General features: G+C 40.1%; 1 protein-coding gene across 1 annotated transcript in view; it reads right to left on the reverse strand.

Moving 5' to 3' along the window:
- LOC124069299 (junctophilin-1-like) overlaps positions 1 to 24402 on the reverse strand; it is an 83085-nt gene extending 58683 nt beyond the window's left edge. Inside the window, exon 1 of the mRNA XM_046408333.1 lies at positions 22366 to 24402. Within this exon, the coding sequence (XP_046264289.1) occupies positions 22366 to 22744 (379 nt within the window). The 5' untranslated portion in view covers positions 22745 to 24402. The remainder of the gene's footprint in view (positions 1 to 22365) is intronic.

Consider the following 24402-nt stretch of genomic DNA (forward strand, 5'->3'; position numbering starts at 1 on the left):
TTCTCTGTTACTCCTTTTGATAGGCAAGAAATTGCTCAGAGGGTGCACTTTTGCATTCTGAATGCCATAATGACCTTAATTCTTTAGTGTAATCTATTTTGAGTTGAAGCTCAACTAGTTGTATTTTTTTCATTTCAGTTAGTTCCTTTAATTCCTGCTTTGACGAGCCTTCTTCATCCCTTTGATTTAGCAAGCCTTTACCTTCATCAATTTCTGCTTGTAATTTATTTATCTGTTCATTTAAGGCATCCATTCTGACTATAGTTGTATTCCTCACTGTCCCTTAACCGTCACTTCACTATGCGTTGCTGCAGCGCTGCTCTGTGCCTTGCCGTGCCGTTGATCGTTGAGTTCACAGACGAATGCTGCAAGCGACAATGATGCCAACGGTCGATTGCTGGATAAAGTTCTCACTGTAGCATACCCTCTGAAAGATGGTAAGAGACTCATCCTAACTTAAACTTCTATCGTTTGCCGTTAATTCCTTCCTATCCCAACGGCCTTTTTGGTTTCCCCGGCAACGCAACACAAGGAGCAAGTGCAAAGTAGTGATTTTCAAAATAAAATAAAAAACAAAAGGGAACCATTAACTTCATAATGGGTGTAACATATAATTACATTTTTTACATACTTTTTTTTATTATTATTATAAGAAACCCAACTCATGAAATGTATACATGTAAGGATATCATGTTAAAAGCATATAAAGCAAATATTTCAATTTGGAATTAACCTATCAACAATGCACACGCGTTCTGGTGGACAAAACAAGAAACAGCAAATGCAAAACAAAAGAAATGGTTGCTATGTGTATATTATTTCTTATTTTAATTTAATTTTACTTCTTGTTGCACTACTGTTATACATGTTGTAATTACATGGATATTGCACTATTTTGGCCTTTGAGAGCCAAAACTCTCAGGGTTTAGAAGAGTTTATTCACTTACTGTCACCCATACCAGGTAGGCAATAAAAAAAGTTCTACTGGATTCACTCTGTATTAGTCTTGTTTCCTGTTTCACAAAGGTTTTTAAGCAGTGCCTGACCAAGCCATGATAGCAATGATTTTACATCCAAGTGAGTATGCAGTTCTTTAGAATTAGAAGAAAAAATGCTCTTATATTTTGTATTTTCAAACAGCATGGTACCGGTACAGTATCGGCATCGGACGATACTGCACAGCCAGGTATCAGAATCGGTATCGGGGGCCAAAAAATGGTATCGGAACAACACTAGTTTTCACCACATTTACTGAATTTGGTATCAATGATGGCTGAAATGACTGGATACCTCTTGCTACTATTATGCTCAAAACAAACAAAATCTTAACAGAAAATATTAAAGATACTTAAGTAGTATGAGATGCCAAAGGCATACTTTAGCAAGCTGTAGGCTTCAAACCATGTAGGTGATGGATATGGTGCATATCTTGACTTTTTTCAAAAAGACTACTGATTTGAATTCTCATATGAACTTAAAAGTATTTCTTAATACACAATGTTGGAATCCTTATCACTGGCTACAAACATACATGTGATTGTTGCTATGAGACAGTCTGTTTTCAAAACTAAAATGGCCCTTGTTCACTGCTGGAATTCCAGTGATGAAGAACTTTAAGTCATGCTTTCCAACAGGTAACAAGGAGCATACAACAAGACCAGAGCAGACTGAATCTAGAAAGCACAAAAATCTGCTTCACCGGAGAAAGATCTCACCAACAGCAAGACCAAGTATATGCGTCAGGCTGTCCATAAATCCACAGGCTATAAAAACCTCTAAGGCGACATTGCCAGATGACCTAATGACATTTTATGCTAACTTTGACCTCCTCACAAATCAGCTGTAAAGTCTTCTTCAGTGCCAGAGTTTACAGTATGTCAGCATAGACTGCAAACGCGATAAAAAAACAGCTGAGAGTGAATATCAGAACAGCTACTTGGCCTGATAACATCTTTGGCTATGTACTAAAAACTTGTGCTTATGCTGACAAAATTTTTAATATATCAATATAACCCCACCGGTATCAGAATGCAGTTTTGTCGATTTCAGTTTAGCATTCAGTACAATCTCTGCCATGAAACTGAAAACAACACTCTGCGCTTGAGTATCACACTTTGGTCATTAGACTTCCTTACAAACAAATTCCAGACAATTCGGACAGTCACATTTCCTCCACTCTGGTATTGAACACCCCCAGGGCCATGTGTGCAGCCCTCTCCTGTTCACACTGTATATCCAATCCCAGACACAGAGAGACCTCTACTGTGATGTATGTAGACAACACCACCATCATCAGCCCAGCTTACATTGTGAGAAGATCTAAAATATTGCAGAGTGCTGCACAGAGAACAACCTGCTGCTCAATGTCAATAAAACCAAGGAGTTTATTATTAATTATAGAAAAAAGGAGGTAAAGATGCATGTCTGTAACAAGTGACCTAAGGTGAAGCAAGTGAACAGTTTTATGTTCCTGGTAATCAACATCACACAGAACTTGGCATGGTCATCAACCATCTCCAGCCCAGTAAAACAAGTTCAGAAAAGACTGCACCACTTCAGTAAAAGCTAAATTTCCATGGGAAGTTCTTGCTTACTTTTACAGAGGAGTAATGTTGACTGGAAAGTTCACAAATTGGCATGGTTCCTGCATGGCCCAACACAGGAAGGCTCTGTAGTGGGTAATTAAGACCACTGGTATCCATCTATTCAGCATCTGTAACACTGGTGAGTTGAGGAGCTTGTACAGAGTCCAAAGGATGCTGAAAGTATTAACCCTGTTCTTTCCTCAGGCTGTGTGATTCCCAAACTCATCTGCCAACTCCACCATGACAAATACTTTTTCATGATTTTATTTTCATTCTTTCATATAATTTCTGTTTTGTGTGAGTAGCATAAACAGACAACTTTTCTAATTTCATTTTACAATCTAGTGCTGTTCAGTGATAATTAAGTTGAATTTTGAATAACATTTTCTGGTTACAATGCAATGCTCTGGTAGGGAACCTTGGGTCCTGGTTGTTGATGTTACTTTGACACACACCACCCTCATTTGTTGCAGACCGCTCAACTCCCCAATGGCACTCCCCAATGGAAGCTGCCTAGTCACAGCTGGACAGTGTGCCCTGGCACACTGCAAAAACTGCTCAGGAATGACTCAAGGTAACATAACAAAGAGACCAAGGCACTGATCACTCAAACAAACAAGGTCCAAATCCAACAGAACAACCCCAATCCATGCAGGCCCATAGGTCCCTGGGTATCTGCTGACAACATATTGGTGCCAAATGACACAGGACCCGATACCGTACTAGGCAGGTGGTTTTAATATTGTGGCTGATTGGTCTACTTACATGTTGGCAAATGGGTAACATTAAAACTATGCTGAATTGGTTGTTAACAGTTCCTTGTTTTTTTCACAAATAAAGAAAATTCAAAAGTGTCAGAAAACTGTCTCAGTGAATGATGACGCAGCTGTTGGTAACTCCTCCAAACTTGCTGCACTTTTGTTTGAAAGTGATGTTTTTTTTAAGCTTTATTTCTTAAACATATATTACCTATGAGGGTAGCACGGTGGTGCAGTGGTTAGCACTGTCGCCTCACAGCAAGAGGATTCCAGGTTCGTATCCCAGTCTGGGCCCTTCCTGCATGTTCTTGGGTGCTCCGGCTTCCTCCCACAATACCAAAAACATGCACATTAGGTTAATTGGCTACTCTACATTGCCCCTGGGTGTGAGTGTATACGTATGTGGTTGTCTGTCTTTGTGTGTCAGCCCTGCAATTGACTGGTGACCAGTCCAGGGTGTACCCCACCTCTCACCCGGAGTCAGCTGGGATAGGCTCCAGCCCCCACAACCTTGACAGATCAGTGGTATAAAACTTGGATGGATGGATATTATCTATGAGAGACTTACACTCATTGGCACTGGAGAAGGAAGAACAGATTTGGATTAAGAGCGACAGATTTTGGGGGGGGGGTGGCACCTTTTGACCTCAACCAGCCCAGCCAGACTGACAATGGATGAGAGAAAAGAGATCCAGGACGGGAGCCATGCTCGCCCAATTGCATTTGGTTAATGTCCAGTTGCAGGAAATGAAATGGACAAGGTGATATTCAGGCTCGTCTTGCAACAGAATATCGGAGAGTGTTGTGCTCAAATCTTTACAGAGACTTTCCCCCATCACAACATCTGTAAACTGGAGAATCTCACATTGTTCACTGCAATAAATTGCTTTGAAAAACACAAAAAAAAACAACAAAACAAACATACAAAAAACAAGTAAATTTTACAGGGGATATATGTTCCAAAAAAAACAAAAAAAAACAAGAGGAAAACAAATGTAAATTTTTGATGCTCTTTGGAGGCAAAAACAACACTTAACATCAACAGTCGGATGATGTAAGATTTAACAGAATTATGCAGTATTTTCCTCTTACCAGAAAATGGAGGACAGAAGCCACATGTTGCATGCGCCTTCATCATCTTAAGATCCTAGTTCATCTTCTACTCGGAGATCAAACAGAAAGGTCAGTACTGTTATATCGAGAAAATAAGATCTTGATACCCAATTTTTGACTAAGGTTTAATTTTTGCTTTCATTAAACTGGTATGCTAGCAAGCAAGAGAGCATTCAGAAAAGGATATCTGTAGTTTGAGAAGTTAGAATATTTTTCAAACATTTTTGTACGGCTGCTTTCCGTTTAATAAATTCAGTAAATTAAAATTAATGTTATGTCTATTTTATATTAACTGCATGTTTCGATACAGTAGTGGAGGAGATTTTGTTGGAGGAGTCTAAAGCACACCCAGTCCATATGAGTTGACTGGGTTCAAGTGCTGCCTATGTGGACAACAAGGTACTTAAAGGACTGGACTTGGGCACTTGGCTGGTTATGTATGACAACCTTGCTGTGATCACCAACTCCTTTGAGATCAAAAATAATCTCCTCTGTCCTTTTAACATTGATTGTAAGGTGATCGGTATCACACCACTCGACAAACCTTTCCTCTTCAGAATGATAAACGTTCGTGTTATCATGTACCTGGAGTAAGCTCAGCACTGCAGAGTCAGAGTATTTGAAAATATAATTCTGTGAGTGACTTGCTGAGCACTCACTTGTGAACAGTGGTACAGAACAGCAAACAGAACTGGTGAGATGACACACCCCTGTGGAGCTGTGGTGCTATGGTGTTTACCTGAGAAACACTATTACTGGCCTTAGCCAGCTAAGTTCTGTTTGTTAAAATGGAGTGATACCATCTTATAACTGAGGGGCTGACAGCCAGTTGTTTCAACTTCTGAATTAAAAGATGTGGCTGAAGTGTGTTAAAAGCAGAGCTAAAATCAATAAAAAGCAGTCAAGCATATGCCCCAAATGTGCCTACTGAATCCTCAATGCAAAGTCATTTCCAGACTCCCTGGACCTGACCAGAGCGAGCTGCCAATCAAATGAAGAAGACTTTGATGTGCACCTCAGTAAATAATAATAACAATAATAATAATGAAAGGGGCAACCGTGGTCTAGAGGTTGGAGAAGCGGCTTATGACCAGAGGGCCGCTGGTTTGATTCCCCCCAGACAAGCAGGAAAAAACTTGGGTAGGGGGGTAGAGTAATTAATCAAAGCTCTCCATTAGCATCCTCCATTAGTAATGGCTGATGTCCTCTTGAGCAAGGCATCGGTACCGCATCGGACGGCCACTACCATGTCATCAGATCCTGCCACTATTCGGGGAGACGGATTGAGGGGCTACTTCAGTCTTAGCTTTGCGTTGGTGTGGCATTTTCAATTTTTTTTTTCGGAATTTCAGATGAGAGCAACTTCTCATTTGAAACATAGTTTTTGTAATTAATAACCTGTTATTGTATACTGTTAACTATGTGGAAATAATTTTAATATTATTTTTTTGTTTTACACTACTAAAATGCTAAAATTGTCAAAATACATTTCAATACACATTCCACAACTATTCCTGCAGGAAATTTGTAGTTGTATACATCTGTCATACAGGCTGAGTCAAGTTGAAATTGTTTTTCCCCCCAAATCCTCTCTTCTCAGACCACTCTTTAGTAACATGTGAATTTACTTCAGCAAACTATACTGGGAAAAAATTCCACTACAGAAGATGCCTTTCTGACACTGCTATATCTAAATTTAAAGAACTCATTCCAGCAGAGCTTGCCATTATATAACACATCAATACAATGGAGGGCAACTATGCCAATTTCACTCCCTCACAGGTAGACCTTCGTGTAGATAGCACTGCAACATCACTTGTTGGAACCCTAATTCGGCAGCCCCTATGAAAAAGAAGGTCATTAACCAGAAGAGGGTAGCTCCCTGGTACAATCCAAATCTACACATCTTGAAACAGAAAACTAGACAGCTGGAAATCAGAATCAGAATCGGAATTCCTTTATTTATCCCCAAGACATTGCATTTGAAAGATATAAAATTAGGATAAACAACAAGATAAATATAAATCTAAAAAAATACAGATATTTACATGTGTAGTAAAAATCTAAAAATACAGGTATTTACATGTGTAACATATATACATTGTATATATAAAAGTATGTGTATTCGTCACAGTGAGTTTAACAGTTTGACGGTGACAGGCTGGAATGATTTCCTGTGTCACTCTGTGGTGCATCGTGGGAGTAAGAGTCTGTTGCTGAACGAGCTCCTGTAGCTGATCAGCACATTGTAGAGAGGGTGAGAGGGAAAGTCCAGTATAGTCCTTATTTTGGACAACATCCTCCTCTCAGACACCACTGTCAGAGAGTCCAGTTCCTCTCCCACAACATGGCTGGCCTTCTTAATGATTCTATTGAGTCTGTTAGTGTCCCTCACCCTCAGGCAGCTGCCCCAGCAGGCAACAGCATATGTGATGGCACTGGACACCACCGACTCATAGAACATCCTCAGCATCGTCCTGCAGATGTTGAAGGACCTCAGCCACCTCAGAAAATAGAGGTGGCTCTGGCCCTTGGTCTTAGGTCACATTTAGCTGTAGGTGGTTTTTCCCGCTCCATGTGACAAAGTTGTCCACTACAGTCCTGTACTCCCAACCACTGCAATCATCAGAAAACTAATCTGAAGATGGCAGGTCTCTGTGCGCTTTAAGTCTGTGGTGTAAATGGTGAAGAGGAAGGGAGAGAGGACGTCTCCCGGTGTTGCTGATCACTTCGTCTTACAAGCAGCACTTCAGGCGTACATACGTCTGCCAGTCAGATAGTCTGCGATCCAGAACACCAGTGGGGCATCCACCTGCATCGCAGTCAGCTTCTCAGCCAACAGAGCTGGCTTGATGGTGTCAAACGCACTTGAGAAATCAAAGAACATGATTCTCAAAGTGTTTGCTGGCTTGTCTAGGTGGGTGAAGACTCTGTTCAGCAGGTAGATGATGGCATCGCCCACTCCAAGGTGGGACTGATAGGCGTAGGTGAAGGGGATCCTGAAGTGGTTGGACCATGGGCTGGAGCTGTTCCAGGACGAGTCTTTCCAGAGTCTTCATGATGTATGACGTCAGAGCCACAGGCCTGTAGTCCTTGGGGTCGCAGTGTCTTCGGGACAGGAACGAGGCATGATGTCTTCCACACCACGGGGACCCTCTGAAGACTCAGTCTCAGGTTGAACTCATGATGAACTCATGTGCTCCGCTTAGCTGGGGGGCACAGGCTTTCAGGACCTTGGGGCTCACACCATCTGGGCCTACAGCTTTGCCTGCACAGAGTCTCTGCAGCTGTCTTCTCACCTGTTCAGTTGTGAAGGTCATTGTTGAGGTGATGGGTGGGGGAGGGGTGCACATGGTACCCAGGTGAGAGCGGTCCATCCGGGCGTCTGGGGATGAGGTGTGAGCGAAGTCATCCAGATGGATTGTGGCAAAGGGAGAGAGGCTGGAGTGGCTAGTTGCTGCCGTACTGCTGAGGAGTCGTTTGAAGCGTGAACTGGGGTCCCTGTGTCGAATCTGTTAAAGAACTGATTCAGCTCATTTGCCCGTTCCATACTGCCATCAACTCCTCCTCCGCTGTTTGGTCCATAACCAGTGATGGTCCTCATGCCACTCCACACCTCTCTCATGTTGTTCTGCTGAAGTTTCCACTCCAGCTTCCTCCGGTACCTCTCCTTTGCCTCCCTGATCTTTATTCTCAGGGTTCACTGAATAGCTCTCACCTCCTCCCTATTGCCTGCTCTGAAAGCCCTCTTCTTGTCATTGAGCATGGCTTTGATGTCCTTGGTTACCCACGGCTTGTTGTTGGGGTAACACTTTACAGTTGTGGTTGGGACAATGGTGTCCACAGAGAAGTTTATGTAGGCAGTGATGCACTCAGTGAGCCCATCAATGTCCTGGCCGTGGGGCTCACAGAGGGCCTGCCAGTCTGTCACCTTGAAACAGCCCTGAAGTGTCTCATTGGCCTCGTCTGTCCATCTCCTCACAGTCCTTGAAGTTATGGGCAGATGCTTTACGAGAGGCACATAGCAGGGGGGGAGGTGGATCAGGTTGTGACCTGACCTGTCTAGTGGGGGGAGGGGGGAACAGCTGTAAGAATCTCTTACATTAGCACACAGCAGGTCTATTGTTCTTCCCTCTCTGGTAGGACAGTTCACAAACTGAGTGAAAGTGGGGAGTGTTTTGTGCAGGTTAGTATGGTTTAAATCACCCGTGACAGCAATGAATGCACTCGGGTGCTGATCCCGAGTGTAAACAATGCAGGCAGCAAGGAGTTGCATCGCCGCGTCGGTGAAGAAAGTCGGGAGCGTCTGTAACAGGCTGCACACGTATCAACGCATGCGCACTGTCAAAAATCACATTCCAGGAACATAAAAGGAACTTTGTAGCACCAGAAGGGCATATTACTCCTCATTAATAGAAAGGAACAAGAACAATCCTAGATTTCTCTTTAATACTGTAGCCAGGCTGACTAAAAACCATAGCACTGTTGAGCCATGTATTTCAATATAATATTCCACTGCAGAGACTGGACCATGAAATTGGGATTAAAGGATCTGCCCTTTGATGGTTCAGGTCATATCTATCTGACAGGTATCAGTTTGTTAACACTAATCATAACTGCTCTGAGTAAAGTTACTTATTGTGTACCTCAGGGTTCAGTATTAGGGCCAATACTTTTCACTCTCTACATGCTTCCATTATGGAATATTATCCTCCATATTAGCCTCCATCAATTTTCATTGCTATGCTGATGATAGACAGCTATATTTATCTATAAAAACAGATAACAGAAGCCACCCTGCCAATTTGGAAAACTGTCTGAAAGAAATTCAGTCCTGGATGTCCTCTAACTTCTTATTACTTAAATACCCTGAATTACCTTTAACTCTGTTACAGCAATGAGGAACCTATATCATAGAGCTGTTAGTTATTGCTGGCTCAGGTGACTCTGAACCATTTTATAGCTATGCTGCCATAGGCTTAGACTGCTGCAGGACACATCAGAGCCATCTTCTTTCTTCTCCACTCCTCTCCTTCTACACATTTGCCGTTTCGTCTTTATCTGTTATATTGATTAGTGTGGCCTTGGTGTCTTGCATTCTCTCTGTGTCTTCACAGATTTCCTTAGAGCTCCATCCACCGGCACCAACCTCCACCTGCATCACTTCCTTCACTCGGCTTTTACCCTGCCTGCCGTCCCTGCTCATTAACCAACCTGCTGCTCCTGCTTTCCCTGTTTACAACCCAGCCTGCCCACCAGGAGCTGCCTCCATCAGCTCTCCCCTGACTCCATATAGGAGGAATCCCTCCTCACTCTGAGGTTTCTCCCATTTTTTCCCTGTTAAAGGTTTTTTTCTGGGAGTTTTTCCTTAGCTGATGTGAGGGTCTAAGAGCAGAGGATGTTGCTCTGATGTTATGTAAAGCCCTTTGAGACAAACTGCTTGTAAAAATGGGCTATACAAATAAAGTTGTCTTGTCTTGCCCTGTCTTTTTCCTTCTTCTATGGTGAAGACTTTAATCACCCTTCAGTCTGAGACCAACAAACACGGGGTGACTCCCTGTGTGTGTTGACCTTTATTTACAAGCAAAACTCCAAAATTTGTGTAAAGTTAAGATGCAAGAGTAGACTAAAAACCTGTTTGATCAAGCTTATAGTTAGGGCTGGCCTAGGCCAGCACCTAGTTATGCAGCTATAGGCTTAGACTGCCGGGGGCCCTCCCATGATGCACTAAACTCTTTCTTCCTCTCCCTCTCTTTCTGCACACATTTATGTGTCATCAATGCATATCACTAAACCAACTTCTTCCCTGGAGCCCTTGTGCTTACTCGTCTCGCAGGTGCCCATGGATCGTGGTCGGACCTCCTACTGCGGTCCTGCTCAAAACCTACTGCAATTACTACTGCTTAGTCATAATCTATTTTAATTCTATTACTACTCTGCTGCAGCTGCTACTATTACTATTGTTACTAATATTGCTATCATTATCACCATAGTACCTTCTGTATACTTCATTGTCATTATCATTATCTACAGTTCCAATACTTCTGGTATTATTATTGCTGTATGCATGCCCCTCCCCCTCCCCCTCCCCCCCTCTCTCTCTCTCTCTCTCTCTCTCTCTCTCTCTCTCTGTCTCTCTCTCTCAACCCAACCGATCAAGGCAGATGGCTGCCCATCTTGAGCCGGGGTCTGCTCCGAGGTTTCTGCCGAGGCAGTTTTTCCTCAAGTGCTTGCTCAAGGGGGAATGTTGGGTTCTCTATATTACAATTTAAAGAGTTTGGTCTAGACCTGCTCTAACTGGAAAGTGTCATGAGATAACTTCTGTTGTGACTTAGCGCTATATAAATAAACTGAATTGAATTGAACCAAATTAAAGTAACATGCACTTTGCCTACCACTGTAACATACATGGCACTTTCTCAATGCCACTCATCAGAGTCAAGTCTTTCCACACAAGTCGCAGTTATTGTAATTTCTGCATTATGATGAACTCTTATTTCCATTTTGATCAATGCTGTTGTCAGAAATATTCATCATAATTGTGTTTGTCACTCAGCAGGCCTGGTCTATGTGAGACACCCTGTACAGATGACAGAGGCTGGGATGAAGCAAGTCAGGAAACATTCATCAGATGAAGAAGATTTTTTCTCCTCAATGAAGTACAGAAGGTCACAAGATACACTCAAAAGAAAAAAACAACAACAAAAAAAAAACAACCAGGGCATCTGTTTGAAGAACAAAGTAGGGATATGATGCACAAATGACTTCATTGGGTTTATGAACATTAAATGAATTGTTCATGCTTGTCTGACAATCAAAGAAAATGTCAATACAGTGAGAAAGAGATCCTTCAGAACAAAGACTCTGATGCTGTATGCCATTGTACATGCTCCACCCTCACCAGAAGAGGAACATTCTGGTGAGATGCAGTGGAACGTTTCATGGAGGCATGTACTTGAACTCCTGCCACATCAGTTGCCATCACTGAGATTAAGGGTAAGTAATTCATACATAGCTACAAGAATGTATTTAATTCTACATTATGAGTGTGAAACGCAGCGGTATGAGACATATTATGAGCAATTTCTCAGTTTGATCATTTACCCTGTGAATTTGCCACATGTTAAGCTAGCTTAACCTTGCTATCACTAGGTTTTCTTTGTTTGCACCATGGAAACAGTAGTTTGCTGAGTAGGTTTTTGTGCATGTTAAAGCTGCATGCAGTAGAACCACACTGGAGAGAAATAAACAGCAATGAGCCATATTTATCATTTTAGTGCTTTCATGAAGGCAGTGATCCTTGGTGAGGGGCGTGTAGCTGTGCTGTAGCCAGATAAGCGGCTCTGCTTTAGGAAGTGTGCATGAGTTGTGTGCCAGGAAATAGTCAGCCCAGGTAAATCATTGTGTTTAGAGTTGTTGCCGTTGCTTATTTTCTAGAGTTGAAAGCTGTAGCGCAACCCTTATCAGCAGAACCGTGCATTACTGTTAATGCCAAAGAAAAAAAAAACCCTTGCTCATGTGCACCTCATTAAAAGCTATAAAGCTGAACTGCAAAATACATTTGTCACCATGTTATAACTGTTAAAATGTGAAAATGATAACAGTTTTGCACATAACATTAAACTCTGGCACAGTTGAAGGGTTGAAGGTGCTTGCTCCTGGAGTGCACGTTTATAATCAGGGGAACCACTGAATGAATGTGTATGTCTTACACACAGCAAGAGAGAAAAGTGCAATGACCTTGCAGTTACAGACCATATTACGTACTTTCTTTTACAGTAACTTCTTTCACAAAATGGTGAAGCTGATTGACAGGTAAGCTGTCTCCAGCAGTTGCTGTCCGATCGACTGATGTTGAAACATCTCATCGATTAAATTTTCATATTTAAAGAATAACTAAGCTCCAAAGTCATGACTTAACAACCGCTATCCACGAAATTCAGAAAATGCATCTAGAACGTGAAAGTGAAACGGGTGGCGGGCGGCAATCCGGTGGTGGGGGTATGGGGTGGTTGGTGACGTAAGCTGCCTTCAAAACGCCACCTGTCTCCAGCTCAATCACTCACAAAATTCAGGTATAGCCAGGTTTCAATCTGTAGAGAGTAACACTAATAGTAACACTAATAAATACCTATTTAAATTGATTTTCAACAGAAAAAAAGTGGTTTAGGGGTTTAGTTACTCTTTAAGAGCTATTATATTGATAATGCATCACGCACACCTGTAGATTAGTTACCTGAGAAGGCAACACAGCGAAGACAAAGAACCTTTCTGAAAAATTCAGAAAGATTTTCAATTACATGGACTCAGAGCAATGCACAGAAGGCGCTATGAAGGTGCACATGCGCACACACACTTCACTGCATATTATTTAATTAGCTATTCCATATTCAGTAATTTGAGCATTCATCTTCATTGGCCGAAGTGATTGATTTAGTGTGCTCCAAGTTTGGAGAGACATCTGACAGTATTTGTTGGAGGTTTCTACTGAAGCTCCGGAGCCGTTCCGGGTGGTGAACACATGTGTTTCAGCACCAGTTTTGAATGGACAGCAACTACTGTACACAGTGTAACTTTCAATCAGCTGTGCTGTTTTGTGAAAGAAGTTATTGGAAAAGAACGTACACAATATGGTTTGTAACTGCAAGTTCATTGTGGATTTCTCTCCCGTGTCCTCTCATGCAGACATGAACATTCATTCAACAGTTCCCCGCACCACATTTGACTCTAATTCTATGTGAAACAGGGTTATTATTTCCACATTTTAACAGTGCAATTAAAAGTACGATATTGGTGATAAATGTATTTTAAAGTTCAGTTTTATAGCTGGCATTTGGAAAAGATACCATAATTGAAAACCGGATATCCATCTAACGAACACCTTGTTATTTGGTACACATTCATCATTCGGCTTCAATATTAGAAATGAGTTTTTAGCTATGATGTTGAACTGCAACTTGAACAGGCCAACACTGAGTACAGCACTAGTGGAAGTCACTCCCTCACCGAAAATGAAATCCCACAATTTAGAGCGAATGTCGAAAAATCAAGTTCAAAGTTCAACTGACAGTGATCTGAATGATGTTGAAGAAGCTCTTGTGAAAAAACATCCTTACTTGTGGGAGCAGGGAACCTTTAATGGCTGTTAAAGGTAGAAAACTAGCCTTAAATACAAAATAGGCAACTTCTGAACCAAACTCAGAGGCCTGGAATGTCCTGAGGTGACAATAAACTGAACACCCAAAAGAAAATGTGCCTCTGCTATCTACATTCTTTGCTGAGCTAGACCAGCCACACATGATGGAAATGTTTCGGTCCAGAGGTGGGGTTGCTGGAAAAAAGGATAAGACATCTTATAGTGGACCTCTCTAAGGTTTGTATTAAAATGAGGACACCTATGTTTACAAAAAACCTGTTGACATTCAGAATTCTCCATGCATATCTGCAGTGAAACACTCACATCCCACCCCCCTACAGGACTTCACACATACACCCTCCCCCGTCTAGCCACATACACACACACAGCATACCATAGACTGGCACTAAGTGCACTTTATTTACCTTACTTGTATTTTGTATTTTATATTTTTATATTTTTCTTAAGTGTGCAATTTTAATTTTCTGCTGCTATTTATAAGTGTGCTTTTAAGCCGAGAATCTGCACAAAATTTCATTATGCTTGCATAATGACAATAAAGACTCTTGATTCTTGATATTTTCGAAAAGTGCCACTTAATTAGAGTTTCACTTCATCAAGAAACGTCTGTTTTGTAGGTATTGCCTCAGCTTTAATCAAAGATGAGGAAGTAATATCACATCACTAAAGTTTTGCACCAAAAATTGCTTTATTTGGTTTAGATGTCATATAGTTGTTGACTATTTGCCGTTTTGGTTCCCCAAATCAAATCATCATTCACATGCTCAACACTAAGACTGATCAACCCCATGCATTTTTTTCCCCCCAGGATGATGCAATACACACCAGACGAGCATCTATCCTCAAACCCTTATGCATCTATACTTGAATTAAGATTTTGAGAAACTTGTTGAAGAAGATAGATAGATAGATAGATAGATAGATAGATAGATACTTTATTGATCCCGAGGGAAATTCAATACAAAATACAAGGTTAGTAACCTGTGAAATACACTGTGTGTGACACAATTTAATATTTGTTTAAAAATGGTAAATTCACAGCTGAAGCTGATAAATATATTAACAAGCCAAATATAGATTAAAATCTATACAGAAAAAATTACTTAATCCTGCAATAATGTATCTCATAGGTTAGACAAAGCACCCACATCCATCAAAGCATCCAGCTAATTTAAAAAAGAACTTTCTTTTAGTTTCAGGGCGTTAGGTGCTGTGGCCGTAGCACGCTTGAGTGTTGTGTCAGCATCCCATACTCAGGTTGTAGAAAAACAGCTCTAGGTATTGTGAGAATTTATCTTATAGAATTTATAATTGATTATTATTATTATGTTTATCTATTTATTAAGGTTCCCATAGATGCAATTTTGATACATTTTTTTGTATTCTATTCTCTTTTGAAATAATAACTTATTACTGGACTATAAATTTTTCACTATCTGTCTGGACACAAATGTATACTAAAATAAAGAGTTCATTCATTGGCTGCATTCACTGGCTTCACATACACTGTGTAACTCAGTGCAGCTGGTTCTCAGGGCATATTCATACAGTGTATATTCTCCTATGGATGGTTTTGATTCATATTCATTCATAGCAGCTATCTCTGTTTCTTGTCACATTTAATGTATAAGTAAAAATTACTGTATTGTTATATATTACTCAAAAAGACACAGACTCTCAGGCCATGACTTGGTGATGGGAGTGTATGTCATTCTGAAGAAGGGTACAGAATCTGTGGATGATCCAGAGGACATCAGCACCCAAATTAAAGATGTGAAAGTCCTCAATAAATTAAGGTATGTTGCAGTCGCATGTGCTTTGTTGTTTAAACTGATATACTGTCTAAACTTCAGCTACCCACCAGAGCTCAAATGCACTTTTGAGGAGTTCCAGAACATTCTGCTGGGCCTGGAGGGGCAGAGGCTCTCATCCAAGGCACAGTTTGTGAAAAATAAACTTTTGGGTTGAGCTTGAAAAGATCCTTGCTTACAATCCAGATTTTTTTTAGAGCGGGGACTTTTTTGTCCCAGCAATATTTTTGCGGTGCATATGGACATTGGATTCCATTGGATTCATACACAATGAATGTGAGCATGACTGTAATGTTGCACTGATCTGTGTTCTTGATTGTTTTACAGAGCTTTTTTGTGGGTTCCGCTGTCTTCTTCATTGCAAGCAGGAAGATGGTTGCATTATAAAATGTGAAACGCAAAACCAAAGTGTTAATTGAATTTCTATTTAAGCATTTAAAATTTAAAAACATTGTTTTTTATGTTCTAAGGTATGGTCAATATAAAGGCAGCTCTGATCAATATCTATTTTCAGCAAATCTTTAAAAAAAGATATGCCTGAGATAGTTAAAAGGGAGAGAAATTGAGCAAGATGTACAGTGTCACTAAATAAAAATGTTAACATGCTTTGAATGATGTTTTTTATGTCACTAGACCTGTGGTAATTGGATTTGTAGCCATGTGTGACCCAAACCTATCATTCAATCCAAAGCCCAAAGTCAACTACCATTCATTTGAAACCCTTATTCTTACTCTCTCATACCCTAGCTGGAAAACAGTACAACCAGTTTTTATTGTTGTAGTGTACCGTGCTCCTGGCCCACACTCTGAATTTCTATTTTTCAGAGTTCCTATCGAGTCTGGTCCTTAAAACTAATAAAGTAATTATTATGGGCGATTTCAACATCCACGTGGACGATAGTAATGATAGCCTTTGCGCAGCACTTATCTCTCTATTTAAATTCAATTGGCTTCTGTCAGTGTGTACATAAACCCACTTACTGCTTCAGTCACACTCTTGCCCTTGTTCTGACATATGGCATTGAAGTAGAACATTTAATAGTCTTCTATCTAACCATTGTTTAATAACTTTTCAATTTGTACTATTTGACTTCATACCACCAAGTAAAAACTCCTACACTAGATACCTGTCTGATAGAGCTGTGGCTAAATTTAAAGAAGCAGTTCTATTGTCACTTACTTCAGTATCATATCCCGATATTAGTGATATGAATTACAACAATCCCTCTCAAATTGACCATTTTGTGGACAGTGCTGCAAGCTCATTAAGGACAACGATAGACTCTGTTGTCCCACTAAAAAAAGGACTCATACGAAAGTAATTTCTCTCAATGATCATTTATGACCCACAGTGTATGGTGGTGTCTGTATGTATGTATGTTTCTGGATGTCAACTTTTGGCCAGTGGTGTAGAGCCCCCAGTCAATAGCAGAGCATGGTTATTGTAACAGAGAGAAGGGACTCGCTTATAGGTTATATGCTGACTTCGTCTCTCTCTCTCTCCTATTCTGATCTGTTATAAAGAACTGCAGGTCTGTGAGTCTGTTTTAGTGGGGTGAGACAGACTGAGCAGAGAGCCAAACAGCAGACAGAATGAAGCTGTACTTCCACCATATTTACACCAAAGGGTTGTGTTGAGCAGTGGGGTTTTTATTTGTGTTTTAGAATTTAACATTCAGAAAATAAAATGTTATTTCTTGAGTCTGTATTATTTTTTCAAATGCCGCTCCCTCTCTTCATTCACTGTATTCAAAGTAAAGTGTCTCTCTTTGTCTTGACTGTTTGAAAGGTGGGCCCAACTTTGAAAGGGGTATTTACATTAACTAACATCCTGCATATTATGTCTTTAAACTAGTTCCACAAAACTATATTTGCAATAATGTGTGAAGCACATCCCTGCTTGAGTCTGAAAGGTATTTTAACAGCTTCGACATAAAGCAGAAAATGCCACCAGTGGGCATCATTGTGTGATGAAACAGTTTGCTTCGTAGCCTGGTTAGGCAGTCTCAGACTCTGGCCCTGATGGCATTCAGCTGGAGAATGTAAGAATGTGCTATTTTAAAAGATGGAAGTAACTTGAGACACTGAGAAGCTGTTGGCTGGCTAAACATAACTCCACTCTATGTAGAATAAGCCTTCTTCACTGTGGCAGACCGAAGACACTAGACTAGCCTCTGGAAAAATATAAAAAACAAAAAAACACTCAATAGCCTGTATTGTGGAAGCTAGCATGTTTACTTTCCATGACTCTTTCACCTAACTACTCATATAGATGGAGGTCCACGGTCACTTAAGTCCAGCTTGATGGGATTAGTAATAAGCGGGCAGTTAAGTTATAAGATAAGGCTTTTATTAGTCCCTCACTGGGGAAATTCACAGTGATTGTAATTAATACAGGACTGTTAATTTGTAAGGGTTCCTTGGTCCTTTCTTGGCTTTCTTTCCACCTCCTCTTAATCAAGAATTACAGAGGCGGTAGTGACTATTAGTAACAGCTTTGCTTTCTGGTGATGTGCTAGAGTTCAGAGCCATGCAAACAGTGCTGCTATACAACTCACAAAAGAGAACTCTCATCAGTAATGAGTGCAGGTTATGCTGTCTAACATTACAGTACCTGCTACAATACTTAAGTACAAATCATTGTTTTGATCTGCTTCCATTTGTCCTGTTAAAGTTACTGCAATGCACTGTTAGTATAATTCAACACTTCCTGCAACTCTTTCAAATTAGAAACTGCACAGCGTTTTAGTAAATAGAAACTCTTTGTTGCTGAAGTCTTATTTATTATTTTGTTCTTAAACTTTAGAAAAGGAAAAGCTGAATGACTGTTTTGAGAAATAAAAACATAATGTATCCCTGTTTGACATTTTAGAATTTTTACATTGGCTCCACCCATCAAAATCAAAATATTGTTAAAATGCACATAATCAGTTGTCCATATTAGTGCGAAATATCAGTGCCCTACTTTAATCACAACTGATTGGCTGACCAGGACCACCTGTCTCACCTCATCACATCTGCCTCTGAGGATTATATACAATTATACTATGCTGTGCACAGATCCTGTTGTCGCAGTTTAAATACACATTTTGCAGAGGAACCAACTAAGGATAGCAGACTAGTTGTTTAAACATTGCTACCCTTTCTAGTTGACATGAAAAATACCACTCCGTTATTATTATTATTCAATTGTGTATGAAGGACATCACACTGATTTGCAGATAAGGCTCCTCCTTGAATTGCCTGCATTCCATCCTTTTGCCAAAAGCAATCCAATTATCAGGTCTCACTAGTGGTTGAAACTATAAACTAAAATGCACCAAAATGACAATCGTCGACATAAGCTCCAATCGAACATAAAACCGCATACTTAAATCACTGATACTAACTTGGTTTCAAAAAAGGTGTCTGTGGATGTATATATGTGCACGTGTGTGGATGGATATTACTCTTATTGTGGGGACAAAAATCTGTTTACACATTCACATTCAAAAATGCAAGTAGCCACAATGTAAATCATTAAATATTAGTTTGAAGACGTTCTTTAAGATTAGTTTGCGGTTAAGGTTAGGTTAATGTTAGGGTTAAGGTTGGGCAAGTAATGTTTACTGTTATGGTTTGGTGGCCTCCCAGAAATTAATGTAAGTCAATATAATGTCCCCAGAAATGATGGAAACCCGACTGTGTGTGTATGTGTGTGTGTCTGACTGTCCACACAGCACTGTACCTTTGACTTCTCAAACTGTAAAGTATTGAACCAAATTTGGCATGTAGTTAATCCACCAACTAAATTGTATTACTCATAAAATCCCTGCTAAATTGTTCAGCGTGGATGGGTAATTATGTTAGTTAGCATTATGGTTTTGCAGTCACCATGCACATTGTAAAAATCACATCATGAAAATTTCAGTTTGGACAGTCAGATTAATGTCATAGCAAACTCATTACTCATAGCTGCTCATTACAGTACAGTCAATATGAAATGTGGTTAATGTTAACAATGAGATTTGAAGTAAATTTGATTCTTTAACATTACTATTACTAAATGTGAAATCAATGCAGGTGCATTGCATACAGTGCTGTCACTGCAGAGTATTTTTATATTGAACATGAAATATAGCTATGTTTGTTGGCTGTTTGTTTAATTATGTTTATGTGTTTCTTCTGTGTGTATGTGTTTGTTTGACTGTTTCTTTTTAGGTGTGTGTTAATCTGCGAACAACACAAGGCACACTGGAAACAGAATCTGGTGACTGTGGATAGGAACTGTCATATACATTGGGGACAGGGATATGCATTGGCAGTGGAAAAAAAAAAACACCCGCAGACAATGCCCAGAAGAACAGGCATAGAGTAAAGAAACTAGCAGACAAATCACGTTTCATAGAATCTAAAGTAAGATGTAAAATTATTGAGGTTTAATTTTCATATTGTGTTTGATATGTAAAAATTCAATCCATCAGATTTATAATTTGTTGAATCACTCCTAACAAAGAATCACTCCCAGAGATATGAAGGAAAAGAGGAATTATAACCTCTTTTCCCTCATATCCCTGGGAATGATTCTACATTGTCTCCCTAGCCGTGTAGCTGCAGATCCTCAACTCAGGACTTTCATTCTGCACTTCTTTGTCACAAGCTGCACATGGCATCATCTTAGAGGGGCATGGAATCACGAGTGACAGCATAACAAAGAGGGCTGAGGACGTCCCTCTGTCACGTTGCCCAAAACAAAGGTACTGTGAGGAGTATCACTAAACACGTCTATACACCATATTCACATTATGGGCAGTGAAAACACTGACGCCATTGATAAGGTTCTAATTAGCAAGCCGTTTTAAACCGAACTTGGCACAAATCACAGTATAAAAGCAATAAATATGCCACACTGTGCAGTTCAACAGCCACACTTGAACATTTGATGTTTCCCACTTGCACATGCAACTGTGAACGCAGTGAAGTATTGGCTAGCAATAACAAACGCCACCAGAACAACCGGCAGGTTGAAATGTCGGTACAGACAAAATGTTGGCTATTTTTTGAATAGATACTCCGAGAAATTATCCCAAAAGTTATAATGATGGGTAATTTTTGTAACAAAGGGACATACCTTACGGAGAATTTTCTAAAGCTAGAAATTGAGCATGGGACTATTAGAGTGTACATTAACTAGCCTAACAGCTACTGACCAGTGTCATGCATTGTTGTCCAGCAGATGAATACATCAAACGGCCAAAATGTCTGGCGGAAAACATGCCAACTAAAAAGGTTATTGTATGACAAATAAAATATGTTCACAACTGAAAGGATAACCGGGACCTTACTGTCCCATGTAAATGATTGATAGGAACAAAAATCTTGGGAATCAGTGAATTACTGATCTGGCAATCGCTGCCAGACTCCATTAACAAAAACAGTAATTTTACTCAGCAGAACAGAGGAGTTGCTGGAGTATTCCTGCTTCAATCAGTTAGTTTGTGCTATTGTGAGACTTTCAGTAGTTGAAGACGTTTTCAGATAATGTTTTTTTTTTTTGATACATGAAAGTGAAAATAGATTATTTATTCAAAAGAACTTCTGAACTGTATGAAATTTCTATTTAGTCTTAAAAGAACTTTTCCCACACTTATTTTTAGTTTGAGCACAATGTTGTTCAAAAATTCTAAATTTCTACTTTGAATTTCAAATCTTTTTTTCAAATTAATTAAACTTTTGGCCCTGATTTGGTTCCATAGATCTAATGTATAATATACAGTAGCTCAACATTAGGTGCAAATTTATTACTGAAAAAAAATCTTCCACCCTGACCAACTACAACGGTGAAATCCTGCTTTTTTATTATGATTACTCAAATGCTGCTACTTAACTCAGTTTTCAATGTGGGAGTTTTGCTTGTAGCAGAATATTTTTACAGTACTACTGCTTCTACTTCAGTGCAAGATCTGAGTATTTCTTCCTCCACTGCTCCTCTGTCTATCAAAGTATAAGCTCTTATTAAAATTCATTTGAATATTTGCTCTTAAGAGATGTTCCTAATCATGCCACCAGCAAAACAAACTTAAGCACAATATGATTAGAAGCTTGGGCAAAATAATTTAAGCAGCAAGCATTCTAGCTCCAAGGTAAAACCTTGATTATAAAGAGTTGAGACACTGTGTAGATCCCGAGTAAAACAGAATGTAATCATCTGCTAATCCTTGTTCACATACAATCATTTGAAAATAGTACAAAGACAATATATGTAATGTTTGACCTCATCAACTTCATTGATTTTTGTAAATACATGTTTATGAATTTGATAGCAGCAACACGTTTCAAACAAACTGGGACAAAAGACAGGGAAGGTTGGAAATGTTCAAAAATACCTGTCTGGAAAATTACACAAGCAAGCAGGTACACTGGTAACACTTTGTTAAGAACATGTTTAATCATGGTTGTGAACATTCCTTTTTTAAAATGTCAAATTTAGAATGAGTGTGTGATCTGAATGTCATTGTTAAGACCCCATGAAAATGTCATCATTAATGAATTATTTTCTATGCAGGAAACACAGCAGCAGGCTGATGAGAAAACAAATGATTCTTTTCAGGTGAGGGCCTAATTTTGAATTACTGTTTGCAGTTATAGTGAGGCACAGCACTGAAGCTGGTATGAGGAACATATTTGGTCATGAGTTTATAACGAAAAAAATTATAACAAGTTGGGTTCATAAGATCCTATTCACTTAATATTTAAAACTGTCCTCGAAAATAACTGGGAACTAACGTTTGAAACATACGTTTAAATCCTGTGTATCTTACTCATGTGGGTGGATTGTAGAGGCCCAACCTACACTCCGGTCACATAATGGTATTGCTGTGGTTTCTAAAAATAGATACATGTTCCAACATTGAAAAACATTTACTTGCATTAGAATCCACGTGCCCCGTCATGTCTCTCACCTCCATCACCATACGTCTCCACGCCATATCCGTCCTGCACTCCGTTACTCCAGGTGCCCTCGTACCTGGCCAGTGTGTTCAGGCTGTGCCGGACTCCGTATCGGCCCTTGAACCCGTGAGTCCACTCTCCCCGGTAAATCCACCTCCCCTTGGTTTCTACGCCGAGCCCGTGGCGTTTCCCTTGTGCCCAGTACCCCTGGTACAAGTTCCCGCTAGGCCAGGTGTAGACGCCGACCACCTCGAAACCACTGGACCATGAGCCTGAGTACTCGCCTTGGCCCTTAGGTCCGGTGCACACACCGTGGCCGTGGGCTTTGCCGTCATCCCAGCCTCCGCAGTAGGTACCACCATCGTCAAAGTCGAAGCGACCGCCCGTCATTCAGAAACAGAGGATGAAAGTATTACTGTATTGATAAGTCCAGCGTGTACGAGCTGTTTTCAGATACTAGTAGGTGCTGACAGGGAAGCCCCACTGAGGACAAAAACTCTCGGCGGAGGTGTGAGGGAATGGGCAGTGATGGCGGCTGGGCTCATCAAGCAGTGCTGTGTTGGTTACTGGAAGTGGGACGTGGGAGAGTGAGAGGCGTCCACCACAACTCCCAGAGTCGCTCCGCTGCTGAATGGTGGGACACTTTCCCACTTCCACTCTGAAGTGAAGTCTACAAGTTATCCGCGATGAAAAAATACATCGCTTCCTGTTTGACTTTTCAAAAGAAAAGTATTCAACCAATGTTTTGGAGTATTGCAAGGCCCATGTCTGAAAGGTGGATGGAAAACAGCAACAGTTTGTTCTTGGACTGGACCATACATGGGTATAACAATTTCTATTATAATATGTCACCAAAATAGTTAAATGCTACTTAGCAAGTCTAGGTATGAGCTCAAACAACCACAGATATAAACAGTATGGCAAAATTTCTGTCTTTTGATAAAAGTTTTATGGTATTCAGTTGTAATAATTTGATTAATGTTTTTTTGCATCACCAGATCCCAAAGTGATGTTTTTTGAGCATTCCACAATTTATTTCTTTTGTTGCCTCATTCTTATTGGCATCAAATTTAGAATAAGCACATATACTGTATGTGTGTGACAGCTTCATGCAGCTGTCTGTCTGTGAGAGTTCAGGCTTGACATGCACACGAGAGGATGATCACAGTTTTCATGTAAAATCTGTTACATCAGTTGGCATACAACAGCATGCATATCTCAGGGATAGTTTAGTACCTGGCCTAGCGGGAACTTGTACCAGGGGTTTCCAACATTATAAATACTATCTGCAGATTTCACTATTTTATGGTGACTGGGTCAAAACAAATCATGATGGACATTTTTGAACCAGGCTAAGAAAGATGAGTGAAACCAAAAAACCAAAACATACAATCTATAATTTTCCAAAAAACATGGTGTTTGTGTAATTGGTATTACAGGGCACAGTGTGAAGTGCTTTTTATGAGGCGAGTTTCTTATGTAAACAAAGATTTAAACTAGAATTATTGAGATTTATCTGATAAGTAGCGCTGTGATGTTCATCAGGCTCAAAGCAGCGATTCCATTCTCCTGATAGGTGCTGATTGAACTGCAAAATTTGGATCCACCCACAAGTCCTGCAAGGCTACAATACTGTATTGTGGTGGTCAACTACCCAGACAGCAGGAACTTATGGATTAGAACAATATTAGGAGCTAAAATCATCATGTGCCACTGCATTCAACGTTCAACAGAGCTTCTGGACATAGAAGCATTAGTTTCTATGTTTTGTGATTTTTTTTTGCTACAGGATGCATTATCTCTGTCCCACCTGTTCTTAAAAGTGACTTTAGTCAAAATTGACTGTTGTTACAGGTTATTGCAAGGGAAAAGGCTGTCAGTCAGACATAGACAATTTAAAACTTTGAAATTCAGACAAGTGAGGCCAAGAAGCAACTGCCATCTCAACACTGCCATCTTCTGGAAAATCTAGTTGTCGCAACTCAGCCTGCTGCAGTTTTTGAGTTTTCTGACATCTTTTCCCAGACAGCTCAGGATTTTTACTAACT

Source organism: Scatophagus argus, chromosome 13 (assembly GCF_020382885.2).
Source record: "Scatophagus argus isolate fScaArg1 chromosome 13, fScaArg1.pri, whole genome shotgun sequence".
Classification (NCBI taxonomy): domain Eukaryota; kingdom Metazoa; phylum Chordata; class Actinopteri; family Scatophagidae; genus Scatophagus; species Scatophagus argus.